This window comes from Rutidosis leptorrhynchoides, chromosome 2, assembly GCF_046630445.1.
Source record: "Rutidosis leptorrhynchoides isolate AG116_Rl617_1_P2 chromosome 2, CSIRO_AGI_Rlap_v1, whole genome shotgun sequence".
NCBI classification, from domain to species: Eukaryota; Viridiplantae; Streptophyta; class Magnoliopsida; order Asterales; family Asteraceae; genus Rutidosis; species Rutidosis leptorrhynchoides.
In genome coordinates this window covers 163,934,421-163,957,194 of record NC_092334.1, presented here as the reverse complement: position 1 = coordinate 163,957,194, position 22,774 = coordinate 163,934,421, and the positions used below count along the sequence as shown (strand labels likewise).

At 36.1% G+C, this 22,774-nt stretch overlaps 1 protein-coding gene across 1 annotated transcript; it reads right to left on the bottom strand.

Annotated features, from left to right (window-relative positions):
* Window positions 1-766: 766 nt before the first annotated feature.
* LOC139891549 (ethylene-responsive transcription factor ERF012-like) lies at window positions 767-1,397 on the bottom strand. The gene has a single exon (XM_071874524.1). It carries the CDS (start codon window positions 1,391-1,393, stop codon window positions 767-769), a length of 627 nt encoding a protein of 208 aa, XP_071730625.1. The 5' UTR covers window positions 1,394-1,397.
* Between the last annotated feature and the right edge of the window lie 21,377 nt (window positions 1,398-22,774).

Below are 22,774 nucleotides of genomic sequence, written 5' to 3'. Positions count from 1 at the left end.
TTAGATTTAGAATATATTAATGAATCGTCTAATTTGCTCTTTATTTAATGTTGTTATAAAAAGTAACCAATAATTTTAATGTTAAAGCCAATAATAAAAATGACATAATAATAATACTGTTATTTAAATTAAAAGGACGATAATTGATCGAATGTTTTTTCTGACACGGATGAACTAGGTAACTGTAGAAGCCTAATACATGTACCTAATCAAATTTTTATGTAACTCGTCATATTTCTCTCTTCTTTACTTGCACCAATGATATAAGTATATAACACGTGTTGTTTTGTTTGGTTTTCTGCCCCTTGCGGTTTGTTGAGTGTGCTTTGTTTGTTGTTTTGATTTTGTTCAGGTTTTCTTCATTCTCGCTTGAAGAACCCGGTTCCTTACTTATATAAGTTTAGTTTATCTATAAAGAAAATAAATAAATAAATAAAAAGAAAATAAATAAGTAGTTCTTTTAACGTACACTTAAGAAGTCGTATACTGTGGCCACCACAGTCCAAAGACAATACTAACCTAGATCAGAAAATGAATAAAATGTCAACCGTCTGGGGACTACTATACATTAAAGTCAAAAGCCATGATGTATTAAAGATTCATTTATAACGATCACCAAAGAATGGGATTATCTAGTTAATGATAACAATAAGAATTCTCAAAAATAATTAAGAGTAGATGTTGATCTTCAACAATATTATGTGATGATCACATAAAGAATAATGAATTATTAATTAATTACTACTATTTGAGCCGCACCAAAAATTCAGCAAAAGCTCCAAAGAGGAATATCACAAATATCTTCTTCTACATCTTCAATTACAAAAGAATATGAAGGTTCAAATATCGACTCATTAAGAATTTCGTCACTATATATAGGTGCATCCATGTTACACCAAGACCACGGTTCGTACATGTTCATGTTAAGAGAATCACTAGCCAACACTATTTCATCGTCAATATGACTTGTTGACAAATGCAATGATGACGAATTTAGAGAAGAGAATGATGATGAATCATACACTGAATGGGTCAACAATGACGATGATTCGGTGGCAGAGGTATTAATGATGGGATAAGTGGCGGCTGCAGCATCAGCCGCCACTTTTTGAATTGATTTGGGAGACATTATTGTACCGGGCGAATAATCGATGTGATTGTAATGATGAGGAGGGAAGTTTAGATTGGCTGATGGTCCTTTAAGGCATAAAAGGGCCGCGTCATAAGCTCTAGCTGCAGCCTCAGGTGTAGAATGTGAGCCTAACCATATTCTTGTTTTCGGATTAGGTGCTCGAATTTCGGAAACCCATGAACCCCAACTTCTAATTCTCACTCCTTTGTACTTCTTTTTGCTCAACGTGTCTAAATGAGAATTTGAGTCTTTTCTCTTCATTAGGTACTTGCTAATTGTGAATGAGAGCATATTGTGGATTTATATTTATAGTGTTTGAGTGAGCAAGAAAGACAGGTGAAATGGATGACAGGAGATGCTTTTTTCTATTCAAATCTTTTTGGTGGATCACTATTTTATTCTTGAATTTAAAAGAGTGAAGGTATTATCAAATACCACCCTTCAACTATAATATATTTGTCATCAGAGAACTTAATCATAATACGAAGCCATGTCACGTTCCTTTTCTAAAAGTTCCAATATTGATTTCCAAAGTTGAATGGTTTAAACTTTAATTAAATGTATCAAATTAATTAAATCTATTGTTTATGGAAGTCATAAAGTACCCTAAATTGATTCAACTTAGGAGCTTCGAATGGATTACCAATACATCGAAGAAGGGTACATTTGACTGGCATTGTTGGCTCATCAATCCCATTTCTTTTTATGTTAGCATTTCAAACAGAGTTGGAGTTGGCTAATCGATACATCCATCATTCTATTCGCATTCAATTTCTTGGGCTGCTTATTTGTTTCATTTCACCATATGCCCTGTCGCTAGACTATACAACAGAAGTATATCATTTCGGTTAAGATTTTGTAACTTTTTATATGTTGTTCTTATAGGTCGTGTTTACTGATTAGAGATGTATATGATTTGGACTTGGATACAATGTACTGTAATGTTTTTATAGGTATAATAAAAAATTGGCCTTTAAAAAAACATTGATATATAGTATACTCATAATTCATAAAATTATATACCATTTCAATGAAAATTTATAAACTGTTTGCACACTCGCATTACATGCGTGATATAACAATACTTGTTTATATCGAAGGTTAGTGCGCTACTTTTTAATAATAAGGTTTAAGGTAGGAATTTTGTTGAATAAAAGTGCAAATAGTGGAAGTTTAAGGGCACGTATGAAAATTTCTTGAAAGTAGAGTTTGAACTTGAAAATTGTTTTATTATTTATTTTATATATAAAATAGATAAATAAAAAGAGGGATTTCAGGAGTCCTTGGGTAGAAAAAGAAGGCGTTGAAGGTTTTAGACACAACTTAGAAGTTTCGTAAGCCAGATAAGAGGTCGGTATACATAAAAGAGTGTTTTTTGTAGTACCCATGAGAAACAAGGGTATATAGCCATATAGGTCAACCAATTACACATACACAACTCACATAAGGGTCTCATTCAGGTCAATAAACTTAAAAAGTCATAAAAATGACACGTTTATTAATGAACTTACTAGCTGTATCTATATACGTACAATCTTCAAAGGATTTCCTAATTCATTTTCAATTTAGACTTTTTTATATCTATTTATTATCGTGTTAAATGCTTCAAAAAGTCGGCATTCGCATATATATCAATATATATGAACGTTGTTAGAACATGCATGGTAGCTTGATCGCATTAGACATATAGGCTATTAAAGGGATTTATCTTTTATATGAAGTACTATGTCCCAGATTAATTGTCTCCGAACAAATAATATACAGTTTAGAAAATTGTCATAAAAGTGCTATACTTTATGTTTACTTTTCAGTTTTATCAATACATTTTCTTTTTTCTTTAATTCTATCAACATACATCAAAGACATAATAGAACTTAAGCTTATTATTTTTTTCTATTTATGGAAGTAGACAATTAATTTGAGACATCTAAAAATAGAATACTGGACAATAAATTAGAGACGAATGGAGTAATAAAAAACAAACGAATAAAGACATACTAAAGTAGACTGTTTTCATCTAACGTGAGGTTGTTTACCTTTTTACTTTCGGTATTAAGTCATGTTTCTATTTGTCTCTGTTTGGGTTGCAGCGATAGAGAAGAGGACTCTGATAGTGTCAATTTTTGCCACCGGAGAAAACGTCTCGGAGTAATCAATCCCATAGGTTTGAGTGTACCCTTTAGCAACAAGACGAGCTTTATATCTTTCAACTTCTTAGAGCACATGGTATTCACACCGTCGTTCGAAGAATCGCTCACCGAATTTACGTTCCGTCGTCGGTTGTCGTATATTCCGCCGTCGGTTAGGCCGACGGTGTGAAACTTGATTGGATGATTGCCTGATTCTATGTCTCCCGAAAACATATCAATTTTCAGATTAAGTGACGAAGAAACAAAAATTTTATTTATTAAATTAAGAACTTTACAGAAACGAATCATTAAGTAAAAAGTAAACAGACAGTTAATTGTGATGTTGGACTCTAATAGGGTATTGAGCATATATATCAAGGTGTGTTTGAATGAGTTTAAGCTTATTTTTTTAAAATAATTTACAACCTAACATTATTTAGTATATATATATATATATATATATATATATATATATATATATATATATATATATATATATATATATATATATATATATATATATATATATATATATATATATATATATATATATATATATATATATATATATATCCACCTAATTAGACGAATATTTTGATAAACATATAAGCATGTCAATCCCTAGAGTTAAACTCACAATCTCGTGACTAAAAGGGTCACATCGATACCGCTAAATGAATGACCCAGTAGTACATGTCATTTTATATTTTTGAGCTCCAACTAAGTTACCGAACGGTTATAAATCATTAGCTTCAACTTTTAACTTAAAACATAAAACATAAGCCTCAACTTTTAACTAGCTCCAATTACCAGCTAATTTGTCAAATACACAAGATGAAGATAAAAAGTATAAATTATAAATTTACTTGGTAATAAATACGATTGTAATGTTGTTAAAGAGCACATAGGATCACGACATGAAGAATGGTTATCGGTGACCAGCACAAAATCCTTATCGCGATAAAACATTAACAACAAACACTTTGTATATTACAAAGCAAAATATTATAGAGTTTGTATATATCTTTGTATGTTTGTATGAAAGTAAATTCATATATATATATATATATATATATATATATATATATATATATATATATATATATATATATATATATATATATATATATATATATATATATATATATAGTGGACCAATCCATGGATAAGCACTAAATGGGGTACAAACTGGATAAGTAAAATTTCAAATTTTTTTTTTTAAAAAAAAACGATCCTTTAATATGCAAATAGAAGAAAACGAAAAAATTTTAAAAAGTTTTTTAACAAAATCGTTCGAAAATCGATGATGAATGGTAAACATCGATGATGAATGGTAAAAATTGATGATGAATGGTAAAATTAACCATTCATCTGGTTAATTTATCATTCTTTTTGTTCTCGATGAATGATAAAATTAATCAATGCTAAAAAAAAGCAGATGAATGGTTAATTTAACCATTCATCTGTTTATGATGAATGATAAAAAAAACAGATGAATGGTTAATTTAACCATTCATCTGATTTTTTTAGCATTGATTAATTTTATCATTCATCGTAAACAAGATGAATGATAAATTAACCCGATGAATGGTTAATTTTACCATTCATCATCGATTTTTGAAAGATTTTGAACTTTTTTTTTTATGAAAAAAATTGATTAGAGGTGCATTTTAATGCAGATTTATGAATGTAAAAAAAAATTCAAAAAAACAAATTTTATTTTGCTTATCCCGTTTGTACTCCTTTTAAGCTTATCCATGGATCGTGCTCATATATATATATATATATATATATATATATATATATATATATATATATATATATATATATATATATATATATATATATATATATATATATATATATATATATACGAAGCAAAATCATGCGAAGTGCAAAGAAGTAAAGAACAAACCTTTCAACCGAAAGATGTAACCTTTCAAATATAGTGGTCATACCCCTTACACCTTTTAGAAATGGCGGTTACAAAATCATTTCAATTGGTGCACTCCTTGACCTTCGTAATTTTCAAGACATTATCAAGTTTTTCTCAACAAGCGTGTACTATGCACTCTACAAACTTGTTATTGCGTATAATTCGATAACCATAATTTCAAGTAAATTTCAATTCACTAAAATGATTATTGATAACACTAAACTTACCGGCACACTTATTTGTGACGACATATTATTTGACACTAATAATGTTATTTAGTGACCATTAAAAAGTCATCACTGAATCTTCATCACTATACGCTATTAGTGACCTAATAAATGGTCACTATAATCACTTATTTTAGTAGTTTGGTCTCTAATAATGTTTTGTGACAAATCTACAGTGACAAGAAGTAACCATGCTAGTTTGGTTACTAAGTTTACTTAATGACCAGTTTTGTATTGTTAATGACGAAATTGTTGGTGATTTTAGTATCATCTATCAATCATTTTAGGCAGTTTTGATTATGAAAGAGAGAGATATTAAGCTACACATAAAACATGAAATGCACGCTCGTAATAACTAGTTTAATGCTGTCACGAATATAGCGGAAATTGTGCCCCCTTGTGAGGTCAAGGAGTTGCGCCCTTTCGTTTTCAACCAAATTAAATTGTTTTTCCTTCTAGAAAAACATAAAGGTGCTTTCATAAAAACACACATAGTACTCCGATAACTATGATTTGTGATTTTGCTGTCAAAAACATAAATTGTCATTTTTAATTTGTCCAGAGAAAAATTTAAAAATTTGGTTGGTTAACTTTTGCAATTGTTGTCGCAAACTCTCTTATAGAAACTAATATTTACAATAGAAATCAATCTAGATCATTATGATCTCATACTTAATTTCTAACAGGTTTTGCCCGTGTCATCAAAACTAGATTTTCTTGTAGTGGATGTCCCTTGAACTAATTCAAACGGAGTATAACGTTAAGATCATGCATACGTAAGATTGATTACCAAGATCAGCTACATTATTTTTTATGTTTATGAAGCTGCGTTAACGTAATTCAAGTAATTATTTTATTTTATAGTAAATATAAAATGTTAAATAAAATCATTAATTTCGTGTACTGTTTAGAATTTGAGCATTCCTGATTGCTCATATAATCTTCTACAAAACGTAAGTTCGTTGATATATATAAAACTTTTCTTGCTTTTCCAAAAAAAGTTAAATAAATTTATCTCTTATATACTAAATCTAGAGCATATTCTGTCGTTTTAAATTTATTGGACTATCGTTTAGCATGTCTTAAATGATATATGCTACGTTTTAATTAAATAAATCAGTGTAAACAAAAGGATGATTGATATAATTTAGTGTAAACTACATAGATGATTCGTATAATTATCAAAAGATAAGGATGATTAATGTAATTTAATGTAAACTACATAGATGATTGTATAATTTTGTACTCTAAATGCTAATGTAGTAGAATTCAACTAAGTTAGTAGTAAGTTTTTATAAAGACGTGTGGCTCCATAAATGTACACTCTACAAAACAAGTAGCCAGCTGTTTCTCATCTGTTATGGTTAAACTTATTTTGTTATATGGACCGAGTCGTCAGTCGTTGTTTCCCTATCTTTTTCATAACACGGCCCATTACTAGTATGTCACTTTCTACAAATCCATCTATTTAACTTTTTACCCCTCAACGTTTATAAAAATTCTTACACTTCTAATGTAATTATAGGTTCTACACATCATCATAAGCGTGAGTGTGTGTTTAATTGGTATCTTGTGATCGTGCTATGCATGTAATGTTAGTTGTTAATCTTTCAGTTGTAGGATCGTGTAAACAGGATTATACGATCAAATTTTCAATAACGAGTGCGGAATAACTCGTTATTGGGTTTAGTAATCAAAACACAATTAAAACTTATGATCTTAGTAAAGTAATCGACTTTAGAACGACTAAGAGTGATAAAACCAAGTGCTAGGGTTGCTGGGAATCGGTTAGAATGTTTTGAGGTGTTTAGGATTCGTAACTCTAACAATGAACCCGAAATTCTCATTATATACACACAGCACGTGCAACCGTACGGTTGCCCAGTCTACCCGTACGGTTGCATACCTGCAACCGTGCGGTTGCATTCCAACAGTAAAAGTTAAACATTAAAGCATTTCAACTCGATCATAATGAACTCGGGGACTATAATGCACCAACAAACTCCCCCTAGGACCCAGTTCATTATCTTAAATAACAAGAATATACTTTCACCTGCAAAAGACAAATTACCACGCAATCATCCAAATTCAATAACAGAAAATTAAAACGTTTACGTCACGTTATTACATCCAAATTGAAATAAATTGAAAAATAAAACGTTCAAGTCCACAGTTCACAAGTTCAAATTCAAAAGATAGACATTTAAGCATGAATATCATATGCATAGCACGTGCAAACAGCCTTATTGAACTGAATGACCTGCTCCGTATTCGGCAACTCATGAAAGATTGGGTGTCTCCGCAACACCTTGATATCCTCTTTGCATAGATTTCTGATCCACCTCGGATCGATAATCCTAATCTGGTCCAAGTTTCCACCAGGATAATACAGAAAAATAACCGATTCTTCAGTTCGCCCATCATAATACCACCATCGAAAGCGATCACCAAAATTCTGTGGCATTTTACGAACTGGTGCATACTTCATAGTCCGTGCACGCTTATACTTAATCACTCGAACCCTGTTTCCTGTAGCTTGATCAGTACGATATGAAACTTTCAGAAACTGCGGCTTTAACACAGACCAGCCGTACTTGAACTCTTTCTTTATTTTGAACTGCATCCATTCACCCCAACCATCTGTTTCCCAGTACAACAACGGTAAGCGAGCCAGTTTCATCATCTCGAAATATGGTAACGTTTTAAGATCAGCAACATGTTTGAAATAATCCACTCCATTTTCCCTTCTAATAGCAAAACAATTCAAATCTTTCAAATATGCCCAGCTGAGAATCTTTCCTCTAGTTACCTTTCCCGTTCGATCATAATATAACTTGTATTTTAGTTCCAACGATACCTTCTTGAACCACGTCTTCGTATAGGAATTCTGATATTCCCTCCATTCACGATTCTTCTGTTTATTTACCGTCTCAAGATTCTCACTTTCGTTATTCATACCTGAAGACTCAGCTTCCTCAGCAGTTCGCTTCTCATTCACTTTACGATTCAGAACTTCATCACTTTGTGGTTTGAATAGATTAGCAAACTATGGTAAGTCATCCTCATTAACACTATCACCAACATTCTCATCATCAGAAGCATCTTCAATGATGAATTCTTCAGCACTATCATCACCTGTATGTCTGTTTGTACGTGTACTAGCAGTATTCGGAGCTGTCTCCGCAGTAATTAATTGATCAACCTCTATACCGAACATTCTAGCTACCTCTTCATCTGTCATTGTATGTACAATTTCCCCCTCCTCCACATCATAGTTCAATAAGCTAATCATTGTACCTTGATTGTCCAAGAAATATGTTAACTTATGAATATCAACAGACAGAGGTTTAGAAAAATGTACCTCCTGTATCTGACTTACGTTCTCAGTCCACTCAGATGAAGAGTCTGAAGAATATTCGCTTTCGGTAGACAGGATATCATCATCAATGTGCTCCATTTTCAAACGAATTGTTCCATCTTAAGGATCAGCTTCTAACTTTTCTTTAAACTTTCGATCACATCGATCCGTCTGATCCTTTGAGTGTGTTCCTTCGTCATATTTTTCAGTTCAGTCGCCTCCTCCTTTGATTTCGCGAGCTCAGAGGTTAAGGAGTCAACTTTGGCTTGTAACTCATTCACCTCTTTCTTCTTCTCCTTATTCTTCTTTGATATATCACTAACTTTATTAACCAGACTGAGCACAGTGGCCTGAAGAGTCACAAACCGCAGTCGCAAGAGTCAATGAACTACCCGCCTGAGTAAAAGTAGCTGGTGGTGGTGGAGCTTGTTGAATTGGTTGTGTAGGTGGCACCGGAAGAGCCTGAGCTTGTTGAGTTGCAGTTGGAGTAGCAAAAGCACCACCCGAAGAAATAACAACCTGTCTAACATGACCTCTCTTCCTTTTCGACCTTCTCAACGGTTCATCCTCCGGAACCTCCTTCCTCTCTAAAGACATCAATAACTCGCCACCGTCACCTCATCCTCTAAACTGAAATTCTCTAAGTCATCGGTAGTTCGACCAAATGAGAACCAACCTCTACAACTTCATCTTCATCATCCGTCTCAGTAAGATCCGGAGCAATATCTTCCTTATCAGAACCACTATCCTCATTCCTCCACATTCTCGGATTACGAGCTATATAGTCAGCTTTCAACAAGTGTCCAAACAACGAACGGTTGGGTGGAGCCTGCTTACCCTTGTAATTGATCATACGCCTCACCAAGTCATTTGTCATCACATTCAACTTGATAAGGTCTGAATCCTCCTTGACAAGCTCATTATGTTGAGAATTGATAACAAGCTGGAGAAATCGTGGATAAAGCAAATAAGGATCGGACTTGAACTTGTTGTTCTCGTTCATGCAATTGAATATAACCCCAGAGAAATTAAACGAAAGATTCAGAATCAAAGCCACCATCATAGACTGCATCACGAAATTCAATTCATCATGGCCCTCTCTCCTTGAGCTCAAACAGTGAACAATAACATGCGCCAAGTATCTAAAAGTCGGACAAAAACCCGACTTTAGCACCTTTGACTTTGTCAAATCTCCAGAATACTTGCATCTCTGAAGACAGCCTTTGACTAGTCCCATATTCAGTCTTATTTTCATGTCCGTTGCATCACTAAAATTTAACAACCTCCTGATATGCCCTTATGGGCTTACCCTGAACAGCACTGTTTAGAACATTAACTCGGCGTTCACCATCCATCGTCTTAGACAATGTAGCATTCTTCTAAAACTCACGCTGATGAGAAACATAAGCTGGTACATCAATAGAAATAGCCGTGTAGATGCGATATCTCTCTAGAAACTCCATAATCCCATGATACTCAGCTAAATAATCAATCTTGTTCAAATTAGCTAGCATGTTGTTGTTGGGTCCCACCTGCAGTTCATTATTATGCTCAGCAGCCTTCTTGGATCTAGACTTAGTAACCCTTCGAGGTTTAGACCTCTTCTCAGCACGTGGCTGACTGGAACCAGAGCCGGTAGCCTTGGCAGTAGGAACGTTTGAAATAGGAGTCCCAGACATAGCTAGATCTGAAATAAACAAGTACAATATCGCAAACACAAAAATTATTAGTAAAAAAAAATTCAAAATTCAAAATTAGGGTTTCTGATGTGTACCCGTACGGTTGCAAGGAAGTTAACCCGGTTGTAAGTGTAACCGTACGGGTGCAGGCCTTTTCCACACGGATGCACCATTGCAGGTTCAGATTCTGAATCTACAGAGCAACCGTGCGGTTGCACTGAACAGTACCCGGTTGTGTGTACAACCGTGCGCTTGCAGTTTGCAACCGTCCGGTTGCATTCATCCGGACTGTTAGGGTTTTCAAAACCTAAATCCTCCAAAACAAGTGTTGATTATCGAATCAATGATTGATAAAGCTGGTATAACCTCCGATAAACACTTTTAAAGAAACAATTTCAGTTATAACACATCTATAATCCCTGTATTGATCTAAAGTTCATTTAAACTTAAAACAAATCATGACTTATGATTTAGGAAGTTTAGATGTTACCCGTTATGAAGAAAATGATCATAAACACAAGTAGAATATGAAAACGAGGTCAAAAACTTCCCTTAGCAATTTGTGAATTTTGATGATTATTACACTTAGTGAATTTGAAAGCACAAACAACCCACGGTTCTGAGTTTGGGTATTTATCACAACCGTGCGCTTGCAAGGTTGTATTCGGCCAGAAAATTTGCAACCGTGCGGGTGCAAGATGTACCCGTACAGTTGTACATTAAGTCCAATTAACCCTTAAAACCTATGTATCCGGGCGGTTATATGGTGTAACCATGCGGTTGCATTGTGTAACCGTCCGGTTGCAAATCCACAACATAAAAATTTAACTTTTCATTCTGTCTTTTCTAACTTTCATTTCTGGATAAACACATCTCATCCAAACAAACACATTATCATAGAACTATCAGATTTCCCAATCTAATCCATTGTTTCTCATTTTTATCAGCTTTCACAAGATCCCATTGAATTTCACATTAAGTCAAATAACATAATACCTGACTTATTGAACTTTTCCGTTTTTCGGATCTTTCACATTTGCTTACTCCCCCTGGTCAACACATACGGAGTTTATGAAGTAACCACCAAATGATATGCAATATTATACAGTATGAAACATGCAACAATGCTAAAAACATACTCAATCTTTTTGTCTTTTTCATTTTATAGTGCAAACTATGGAAAACAAATGCAAACATATACATTATGATCAATTAAATCAATAAACTAACCGCATAGTGAATATTACAAGCATGACATAATGAGCTAATTAACTTGCTATTCATTTTACACAAACTAAATTAAAATATCAGATTAAAATATGAGGAACAAACTATACAACTATCATAACATAAACACATATTTTTGTTTGAGAAGATGAATTAATCAAAAATTTTCTTGGGATCAGAACTGAACTATATTTTACAGTTTTAACATTGTCAATTTCATTCATTCAGAACTTTTTGTTCCATTTTTGATTTTCAAGTACTTACACTTTTAGTCTTTGAATATCAATAAACTTATTAGACTTTCCTCCCAGACTTTTTGAAAATCACTTGCACACTTAGGTAAATAATCTTATACTCAGTCCTCACTTGAGATAACACAAATTTATTAGGTAGTAAATTGAGCACAATATATTGAAGCTGTCCGCTATCACCTCGATGTACTTTCGATTTGATTGAACATGAAGCATCTCACGATGTTTCCAGCAACCCTATCAGCCATGAGCTTTTACCTTAAACTTATACCTTTCGATTCAGAAGGCTTTGTTTGTCTCAATTTTATTGCATACTCCGAAAGAACACAGTTACCAGTCGCTATAAACCACATGCTTGAGCGGAAAGCTAATAATGATGGAATGATATGATGTATTTGGGGGGTGATGGAATTCTAAGTCAGAATACCCTCCAGAAGATGTCCCCAGCTATTTAGATCAATCGGCACAACCCATATCACAGACAATAGATGTAACGTCCCTCTAGATGATAAGAAAAATCCTGCTAAATGATGACTTCAAGGACAGACAGAATAATTTGAGTTTTCTAGATCTGAAACTCTGGCACTTCTCCCCCCGGATATAGATAACTTAATCCGTTCTGATCAGCACATTGTTTGATCATCTTCCTCATTCAAATAGAATTCAATTGATTGATAGACACGAAGTCCAAACTTTGATATTCCCGAATCTTTGTTGTGGATGTGGTGCACCATCTTTATTGACATCCATACAATCATATATACAAGAATAAAATAAAACCTAATCCACCTTTTTTTCGCGCTTTAGCTTTCTCAACATAATTGAAAATAAACCATACATGAAATCAAAATTACAACTTCGATGATGATGCCCCACATTTTAAGATGAATCACACTTCAGCTTTAATCTTTGGCGTTGAAGTAGTCTCCTTTGATACATTCTCAAACCGATGATATATCTGTGATACAAAATTGCACTTTTCGACCTGTTCATAGTGAGAACACCCCCTTTTGGATACCTGACTAACATAATGATGCGTTTCAACCCAAGCAATAAAGGTAAATAGAAACTGGTATAGGTTCTAACAGAGTAAACTCACCTTGTGGACTTACTTGGCAATCCTTCACTAGAGTATACATCGTAGTAGGGGAGACCTCAACCGTCTGTTGAGTTCCTGAACGATCATTTCTCAGTACATTCTCAGTGATAGTTAGGTGACTACCGTCAACTGCTGTAAAACTTTTCGTGATTTCCTTGCCAAGATTATTTACTTTATGCTTAAGTGATCCTCTCATTCCAAAATTCAATCCTCAAAATTTATCAACATTCATTAACTAATCATGTATTACTTACTTTATATGTAGAACGATTAACATGCAAGTTCAGTAATACAATCATTTCCCATTTTCACATAGCAACTTCTCATTTTCTGATTTTTCAGATTTTTATGGCTTTTTCCTTTTTCAATGTTTTTGTATTTTCTGATGAAGCAATTTTCTCAACTATTCTACTTAACAGAAAGCAAACAAACACAATCTTTTTGGTTTTTCAATCTTAGAATGCATAACAGAAAATAAAATGATCATGCATAACAGAAAATAAACTAAGTAGCATGCAAAAATGATGCAAAATGCAAATGCAAATATACAAATGATACAGATTGGATGGTTACTTCAATAACTCCCTATCAGACACAACCTCCGCCCTATCTTTCACTCCTAACACATTTAACAGGAATAGGAAACGAGATCGAGCCCTTTGGGTTGTTGTACCTATTTGTAGGACATCTATTAGTTTCTTTTCATAACAGTCCCTAATGAAATGGTACTTGATCCCTATGTGTTTGGTCTTAGAATGTTTAACAAGGTTTTTAGTAACAGTAATGGTAGCAGTATTATCAACATATATAGGAGTGTTAGAAATTTGAATACCGTAATCCCGAAAGTGTTGTTGAATCCAGACAACTTGAGACGTACAACTTGCAGAAGCAATATATTCAGCCTCACATGTTGATTGTGCGACTGCTGTTTGTTTCTTACACTGCTAACTTACCAACCTGCTACCAAGAAACTGACAACCACCAGAGGTCGATTTGAAATCTCTTTTACAACCCCATAGTCAAAATCACTGTATGCCGTTAGATCAAACCCATCCTTACGAAGATACCATAAGCACAAACTTGGAGTTCCCTTTAGATAACGCATGATCTTCTTTGCCCCTTTCTTTAATAAATAGAGCCTGATCGATGACTCATCGTCTAAAGCCGTTCTCTATCATATAGTTTGACAGAGTAGCATACCAAGCTCTCGGGGCTGGGTGAAGACCATACAGTGCCTTTTCTAAGAGATACACCTTTTCTGGATGATGTGGATCAACAAAACTCGGCGGCTGAGTCACATACACCATTTCTTGCAGAGTGCTATACAAGAATGCACTCTTAACATCCATCTGAAAAACTTTAAACCCTTTCCACGAAACAAAAGCCAAAAACATTCGAATAGCCTCCAGTCTAGTAACCGGAGCATAGACTTCGTCATAATCTATATCTGTAATTTGCTAATATCCTCGAACAACAAATCTTGCTTTGTTCCGGATCACGATTCCTTGATCATCTGTCTTATTTTTCAATACCCATTTCAGGCCATACGGTTTACAGCCGGAGGGTGGTATTACCAACCTCCAAACAGCCAAGTGATTGAATTGTTGAAGTTCTTCCTGCATAGCTGAAACCCACTCATCATACTGCAACGCATCTTTAACGTCTTCAGGTTCGATTTACGACACAAAGCAACAGTGCGCATTCCTGAAGATTCTTCCGGTCTGATTTAATTGAGTATAAAAAGCAGTAACAACATTTGCAGAGGGTGTAACACGCTCATCCGAAGCAGAAGATTCACCTGTATTAGCACCTGAAACACCTGCAGGGTCAACAACATAATCATCAAAATGTTTAGGGAGAGATGCCGTTCGACTAGACCGTCTTAGTCCGTCTGTTTCTGTAGATTCATCTGTATGGGTTTTGATAGGATCCTCATTCACAGTTTGAAATGGTTCCTCATGTATTACATCCTCATAAACCTCATCAAGATACAACTCCTCCCCCTCAGATTGTAATATCGATTCCTCTAATGCAGGAACTGAATCATCAGAATCTGATTCATCATTATTTGGCCCTGTCACCGGTGCTCTTTCTTCAACTACAGTTGGTACCTGATATTGCACACGCACATCAGACATACGTTCAACGGAGATACGCATGTTATACATCATTTTTGCAGCAATCTCTTCATCCTCAGAGTCATCCTCGGGAAGATTGAACGAATCAAACAACTTATCATAGTCGAACTGCCATGTATACCCTTTACCAGCTGGAATTGATGCATGTCTTTGAACATCGATTTTGGTGCATTCTTCATCGCACCGAGACTCCAAATTATAAACACGTTTATATGCATTCCAATAACCCAAGAACCTACCTGTAACGGCTTTCGAATTGAATTTCCCACATGTATCTCTAACCATTATGGTACAAAGAGAACTAAACGGCTCGAGATGTTTGATATGAGGTTTTCTTTTTAATAGCAGGTCATAACATGTCTTGCCGTGACGTTTCACTACAAGAACCATAGTCATTGTATATCACGCATTCAAAACTGCTTCACTCCAAAAGGTAACTGGTAATTCTGAGTCAGCCAACATGGTTTTGGCAGTCTCAATTAGAGTAAGATTATTTCTTTCAGCTACACCTTTCATCTGCGGAGTGTATGGTGAACTGAATTGTTGTTGCTCTCTCATTGCAGTACTCTTCCATCTTCTTATTTTTAAACTCGGTCCCATTATCTGTTCGGATTCTTCTTACCCTCAACTTGTATAACGTTTCAAGTCTCGTGATCAGCAACCTGATTTGCTCAAATGTATCAGCTTTACTTTTCAGCATCATAACCCACATAAAACGCGAGTACTAATCAGAAACCACTAAGCAATAGGAATGTCCAGTGATACTCTTCTTGTTGATTCGACCGAAAAGATCCATATACAGTAACTCAAGAGGAGTATCAATGGAATGATGTTTGTTAACTTTGTATGGTTTCTTAGCTTGCTTCACTTTGTTACACGGCACACAACCATCAGGAACATGAAACCCTTTTACATTAATGCCTTCCACCAAACAATTATGAATAAATGGTTCATTTTCCTAAAACTCAAATGACCCATCCTCTTATGCCACAACATAGACTCCTGCTCAGTAGCCTTGGACACAAAAGCCTGATGCCCTGTCGCTTCCTTAACATAATCCTTTGACATATCAAGAATGTACAAGTCTTGACATCTGGGTGTCGTCATAAGAATCATATTTTCTGGAACTTTATAATCCTTTCTCATAATGTAACACTGCTGTTCGTCAAAAAGAACTTTATGCCTCTTATCACACACTTGAGAGATGGACAACAGGTTATTTGACATTTCTTTCACGTAACTCACTTTGTTAAAACTGACTGAGGAATTTGAAATCATCCCTTGAGCAGTTATAAACCCTCCTCGATCACCCGCAAAAGAAACAGGTCCACCTTTAATTGATTTAACATCATGAAGCAGAGACATATTTCCTGTCATGTGCCGAGACGCCCCACTATCAACAATCCAAGTATTTTCGACAATGGGTTTCCCATTAACGGTGACAACCTTTTAATTTTCCAAATAAGCTGTACCCGAACCACTAGCCCCATTACATCCCTCCTTGGTTACCCACATTTGGCTTTTAGTAATGGTTTCTTAAAATAAACATTATCTTGCATAACCCTTTTACCACTGTCAGTCTTGGACGGATTTTAATGAATCACATGTTTATTAGCCCCTTGTGAGTTAGGTCTAGTTGACATATAAGTCTTAGGAGGAGAAGCTGATCTAAAATTTTGAAACTTCTTAGGGGGAATCAGCTCAATCCTCCTCCTGGGAGCTATGAAACGTTTGGAATAGTGTATAGCCCTATGACCTCCCAAACCGCAGTGTAAACATGAACGCGTAGTCTCCATATTTTCATCCCTATAATAGGAATTAAATCTAGGTCTATAAGCAGGTGGAGATCTATGTCTCTGAGGTTCGGGTGAAGACTTCCTATTCACAGGAGATCTCTCAGGAGATCCAACCGGAGACCTCTTAGGTGGAGGAATATACTTTGGTGGTGAATTACATGCTGGTTTCAAGAAGTCCTCCTCCTCAAAATTAGGACCTTTAACAATTTTAATTGGTGATCGGTTCCTAATCCTGACAGGTCTCTGATTAGCTGGATTTTTCAGTATCTTAACAGGTTTAGGGTTAGGTTTATCTACCTTATTGGTCTTATCTACCCCTACTTTAGGAGTATCAGTTGTACCTACCCTTTACCTTTTTCTTGTTCGGTCTCAGTTGGTTGAATTGGAACAAAATCTTCATCGAACTGTTTCTTAGGTGGTGAGAAGCTATAATCATGCTCAAACAGTAGAGGGCACTGCTTATAATCACTACTAGTTTCTTTTCCTCCTATGTTTTGACAATACTCTAGAACAAAAGCAGACCTCTTATAGATATATGCCTTATCTCTTTCAGTCTCATAACTAATCCTAAAGGATTCTTTATCTCTCTTAAGGTCATCTATCTCAGTGATCTGTCTCATAATGGTCTGAGTATTTAACAGCACATTTGACTTCAAATCGGCCACCTGGTCGTCTAATGTTTTAATGATTTCCCTAGACTCTTTTTCTCTAGATTTAAGGATTAATTTGTCCTCATACTGCTTCCTAAGAACCTGATTACCCTTTTTAAGCACATCAATTTCCTGTTCTAAGGCAGTACTGTTATTACAGTTTAGGAAAATGTCAGATAACCTTTTAACCTGATCTTCTAAAGTTACACATCTAGTACACGTCTTTACTGACTCCCTAAGTTCATTCAGTTCCTGATCTAAGCTAACACATTTTTCACAAACAGTATTAGTTTTTGGAGTTACCTTAGCTTTATTAGAGGAGTCTGCCATAAATGCATAGAGACGAGTGACCTTCTCCTCACCAGATTCTGATTCAGACTCCGATTCCGACTCTGAACTTGAGCTATCTGAACCTAACTCCAAGTTGACCAACTTTTCCTCATTAAAATCCTCTGTCTTAACAGTAGCTGAGTTGCACACACATGACTGACCAACATACACACAAGATTTCTTTGAGTCGTCGTCTGAAGAGGATGACTCGCTGTCTGTCCATATGTCCCCATCACTGTGAATGGCCCACTTAAACTTCTCTTACACCCTTTTGTTCACAAACCCTCGACGCAAGTAATTTGCCCAGTACCATGCTCGGTCAATCCTATCTTCCATTCTGCATCCAAGGCACTTGCATTGCTTATCTCTACCAACACAACCCATCTTCTCTCTCTCATCCTTTTCTTTCCTAACCTCTTCCACAGAAATTTGAACCCTCACAACATTCGCATGACGATCGAAAGCATCAGTTACATCAATAGACAAGTCATAGGACTCATCATCATAGGTAACAGCTAAGGCCTTTGAAGACTCATCCACAATTGGAGCATTGACCGTATTTTTCGATTCTCGCTTCTGATTATGGAACGGATTATGAAAGCCTAGTTGCTTCAGCTTATTACAGTTTCTCTTAAAGTGACCCAACTCATGAAAATTGTGACACCTAACTTTGTTTATATCGAAGCCAAACTTGGTGTTCTTGCTCACACGCAAGTTCTTCTCACCAGTCTTCTCAATATACGTCTTTGCCCTGCGAATAACACTTCCCACAGCCTAGAGGATATCCATTTTCTCCATCTCATTTTCATCTATCTGATCATAGTCTTCCTGTTCCAAATGACTGTTCTCAATTCTTCCACGCAACAGATCATTGTAAGAATTCACAACCATAACGACCAATGTCATACCCTCCTCAACCCCTTGAATTGTACGCAATCGAATATTTTCAGTTCTAAAGACCTCGGTACTCGCATCCTTGCTTGAAGTTGTTTGATAAAGAACATTTTGCGATGCAGGAGTGACATAGCTAGACGTTATCTTCTGAGTATTTGAAGTAAAAGCTGTCTGAGGTGGAACGTGTTTCTTATCAGCTGAACCAATTTCAGGAGCTTTATAAACCACAGGATTCTGAACTGTCTCCAACCTTTTCAACCTCTCTTGAAATTCAAGCTCTTTTGCCTGTAGCTTAGTAATAAAAGCACTAAACGTGTTATCCGAAATTGCAAAGAACTTCTCAGTTTCTTGTATGATAGGATCCCACTTAATCGAAAAACCCTCACGAAAGCACTGTACCATCTTCTTATTTGGGAACACAATATCAACAAGTTTAAGCTCTGTCAATAAGTGACGATACCTAGCAACAGCATCTTTCAAGAATTCATCAGACTGAATGGCAAAATTTTTCCATTCCTTCTTTAGAACCTTACCCTTAGTTTTTCTATACTCAGCACTCCCCTCATTTCCACTCTCAATAGCATTCCACAAAGTATATGTGGTCTGATGCGTCTCAAACTGATGGAATATCTCCTTAGAAAGAGCCTGAGTAAGATGACTATATGCTTTACATTCTAAGTTGTATTCTTCTCTTTCTACTGCAGTTAGTTCTATAGGAGTCTTAAACTCACCATGATCCTTAATCAGAAAAGTATATTCAGCCTTTAAGATGTTATACAACTTTGAGTCTATGCCATTTAATGAAATTAAGAACCTAGGTTTCCACTCGGCAAAGTCATCCAATGATTCAAGCCTAGGTACACGATAAGAACTACCAATCTCATTTTCTGTCTTAAGTAAGTGATGAAGACCCGACGAAGAAGCACCGACAAGAGCTGACTACATTTCTAAAGTTTCAAAAATGTCTGACATTGTAACCATATGGTTGCACTACACGGTTGCAGAAATTAACACGGTTGCACTACCCAGGAGCACAAGTTAACACGGTTGCAGGTCACACGGTTACAGAATGTAACCGGGTGAGTTTAAACGGTTGCAATGTGTAATCGGACGGGTACAAGTTGTATCCGTACGGTTGCAGTGGTATACGGTTGGAGAGTAAACGGTTTGAGATTACATGAATGCAGAGGTGTATCCGTGTGGTTGCAGTAGCTGGGTGATGTATCCGTACGGTTGCAGTGTGTAACCGTACGGTTGTATGCTTGGTCGAATCTGGGCAAAAAACTACACAGAAGCTAGGGTTTTGGATGGTTTTCGATCTAGCACTTGATCTGTAATGATACGCATAATGATTCGTCTCAAAACGACATTAACAAATAGCGACCGGCTAGGATCATACCCGGCACGGTCCATCCTGGGAGAAGGACTACTTCCCGACATCATCTGTCATCATGTAGCCAGTCATGATAAATATAATCGTGAATAAACACTTGGAATAAATAGAAAGCAAAACCTTCCCGGATTAGTCTGAGAGCTCCGTGATACCTTAGTCGGAACTGACACGGTGCTGGTACTGTCACCACTTCTCGGTTCGGTATTTCAACCCGGCAGAAAGATACCCTCCCGGGACAAGCACGCCGTCCTGGAGAAAGTGCACTGTCCCGGAGTAGACACGTCATCCCGGAATGAATACTCGATCCCGGAACAAACATACAAACAAGTTGCATGCCACGTCAGCCCACGAATCTAGGAAAGTTTGTTAGGATATGTTCGATTATTCCCATGAAAAGAAAAGGTGCCACGTCACCCCTCGGGATTGGCAGAGTTTGTTACAACCATGAAAGGGACATGTGTCTCGTCATCATTCCCTCGCAACACGTATAAATACGATGACAAGATCATTCATTCAGACAACACTGTATGCATTAATGTTACTCTACCTAAATCAACTACGGTGGCATTACTCCAGTCATTAACTCTATTCCGATCAATGCTCCGATCATTGTCGGAATTAATCCCCACTCTTAGATATTAACTTATTCGATAACAATCGAATAAGGTTAATTCAATCGATTGTTTTACGCCCTTGGAATCCAGATTCCAAATCGGGGTTTGCACAATTATTGGAGTTAAAACATTCGCCTTACTCTTTTTCCCAAATCAAGCACTCAAACCCGAAATCTATTTACACTAGTCGATTTTGGTTTGATCAAATGGCGCCACCTAAAGGTACGAACAACACATTAAAACCAAGTAGAAAAACGGCAAGTAAGAAAGGTACGAGCGATGACGTTCAACCACCTTTGAACAAAGGAAGCTCACCAACGGTAGAGCCACCTCAACCTCAAAACAATCAATCGCTCACATCCACTCCGGTGAAGCGTCGGGAGACGAGATGAATGTCTCTGATGACGACGAGGACACACACGAGGGATCCCCACACGGTGGGGAGAGGTTGAAGCTCGGCCTTGGTCTCAAAACTGGCGGTTCGAGCAGAATTGGATCGTCTCACAATGACACCGACATGATCACCAAAATGATCTTAGCCGATGATATCGGTCAAAAGTCACATTTTTATCCCCAATATTAAGCCCTAGATCAATAAAGATTTAAAATTTGTCGGCCAAATTATCGCTTTTTTGGTTGATTTTGTAGATTAAGTAATTACGAAGGCAATGCAAAAAGAATTAAGTAAAACGGAGCTAAAACGAAGATTCTGGAGCGAAAACGGTGAAAGACAAGAAATCAAGTTACGATCCAGCAAATCAGCAAGCCAAACGGCTTGCCAAACGGGCTGCCAAATGGCCTGCCAGTATGCCAAATGGCCTGCCAAATGGTCAGAGCAAACGGGCACCTTAAATGGGCAAACTTAGCAAATGGGCCCTGCAAACGGCTTGCCAAACAGCTTGACAAACAGCCTGTCAGCCGTTTGCAGGCAAATTCCAAGTCTATTTAAAGGGCTTTCTCCATCCATTTCAACACACACTCACTTTGTAATTCATTTCATATTTTCGAGCTTTTAGTTATTTTTTAGTAGTAGTTAGCTTAACTTTTATTTTCCGGAGGATATCCCGGTGAGTCCCTGCGATCTCGGGCAGATTTCATCAGCCTTTTCAGATTTTATCCGAAACGCTTGTATTTTGTATTAAACATGTGTTCTTATTTTTTATGTTTAATAATGCGTTCCGATATTACCATGATAGCTTAATTAATCTGTATGTTACCATGATAGAAGTTTGGGTTAGCATAATTATGTTAAATTAGTACGATTACTGTTATAATACTAAACTAGGGAGTCTGGTAGATTTGTATGCTAGCATCTTAAGGATTGACCAACCTAGGTTGTGATTAGGACTTGTCCACCTGTATGAAATTAGCTACTTCATAGGATTAAGACCCCTGGTTATACTGTATCCGAAGATTCTATGAACTCGGTATGGCCGGAGTTTCCGAGAGGCATTTAATGCGCTTTTAGGACACGAAACATAGGAATTGAGACATGAATGACCTAGTATGCCTATTGACTGTTCTGAAGAGACTTTGTAGGAGCTGTTAAGATCTAGTTAGTGCCTTCACTGTGTGACCTAAGCCTATTGCATGTTCTTGTCTGATTGTTTCCTTAGGTCTTAGTCATATCAACTGTCTAGGTATTCATTAGGTTTCTATCTGCTTTACTATAAGTATATCAACTGTAATAATGTATAATGTTTGAATTGATATGATCTCATTAGTATGATGAAATGGTTTTTAGCTTTCATTTAAGGTTTTGCCAACTTAAACCGACGGATTCCTTCCGTTTGTGATCAATGTTCAATCAACACGGCACGTTGTTATTCAGTTAATTAAACTAATAACGAGTGTTAGGATTAGAGCTCAACTCACTAATAAACCTAGTACTTTACGAAGGATAACCTCTGAGGTATAGCTA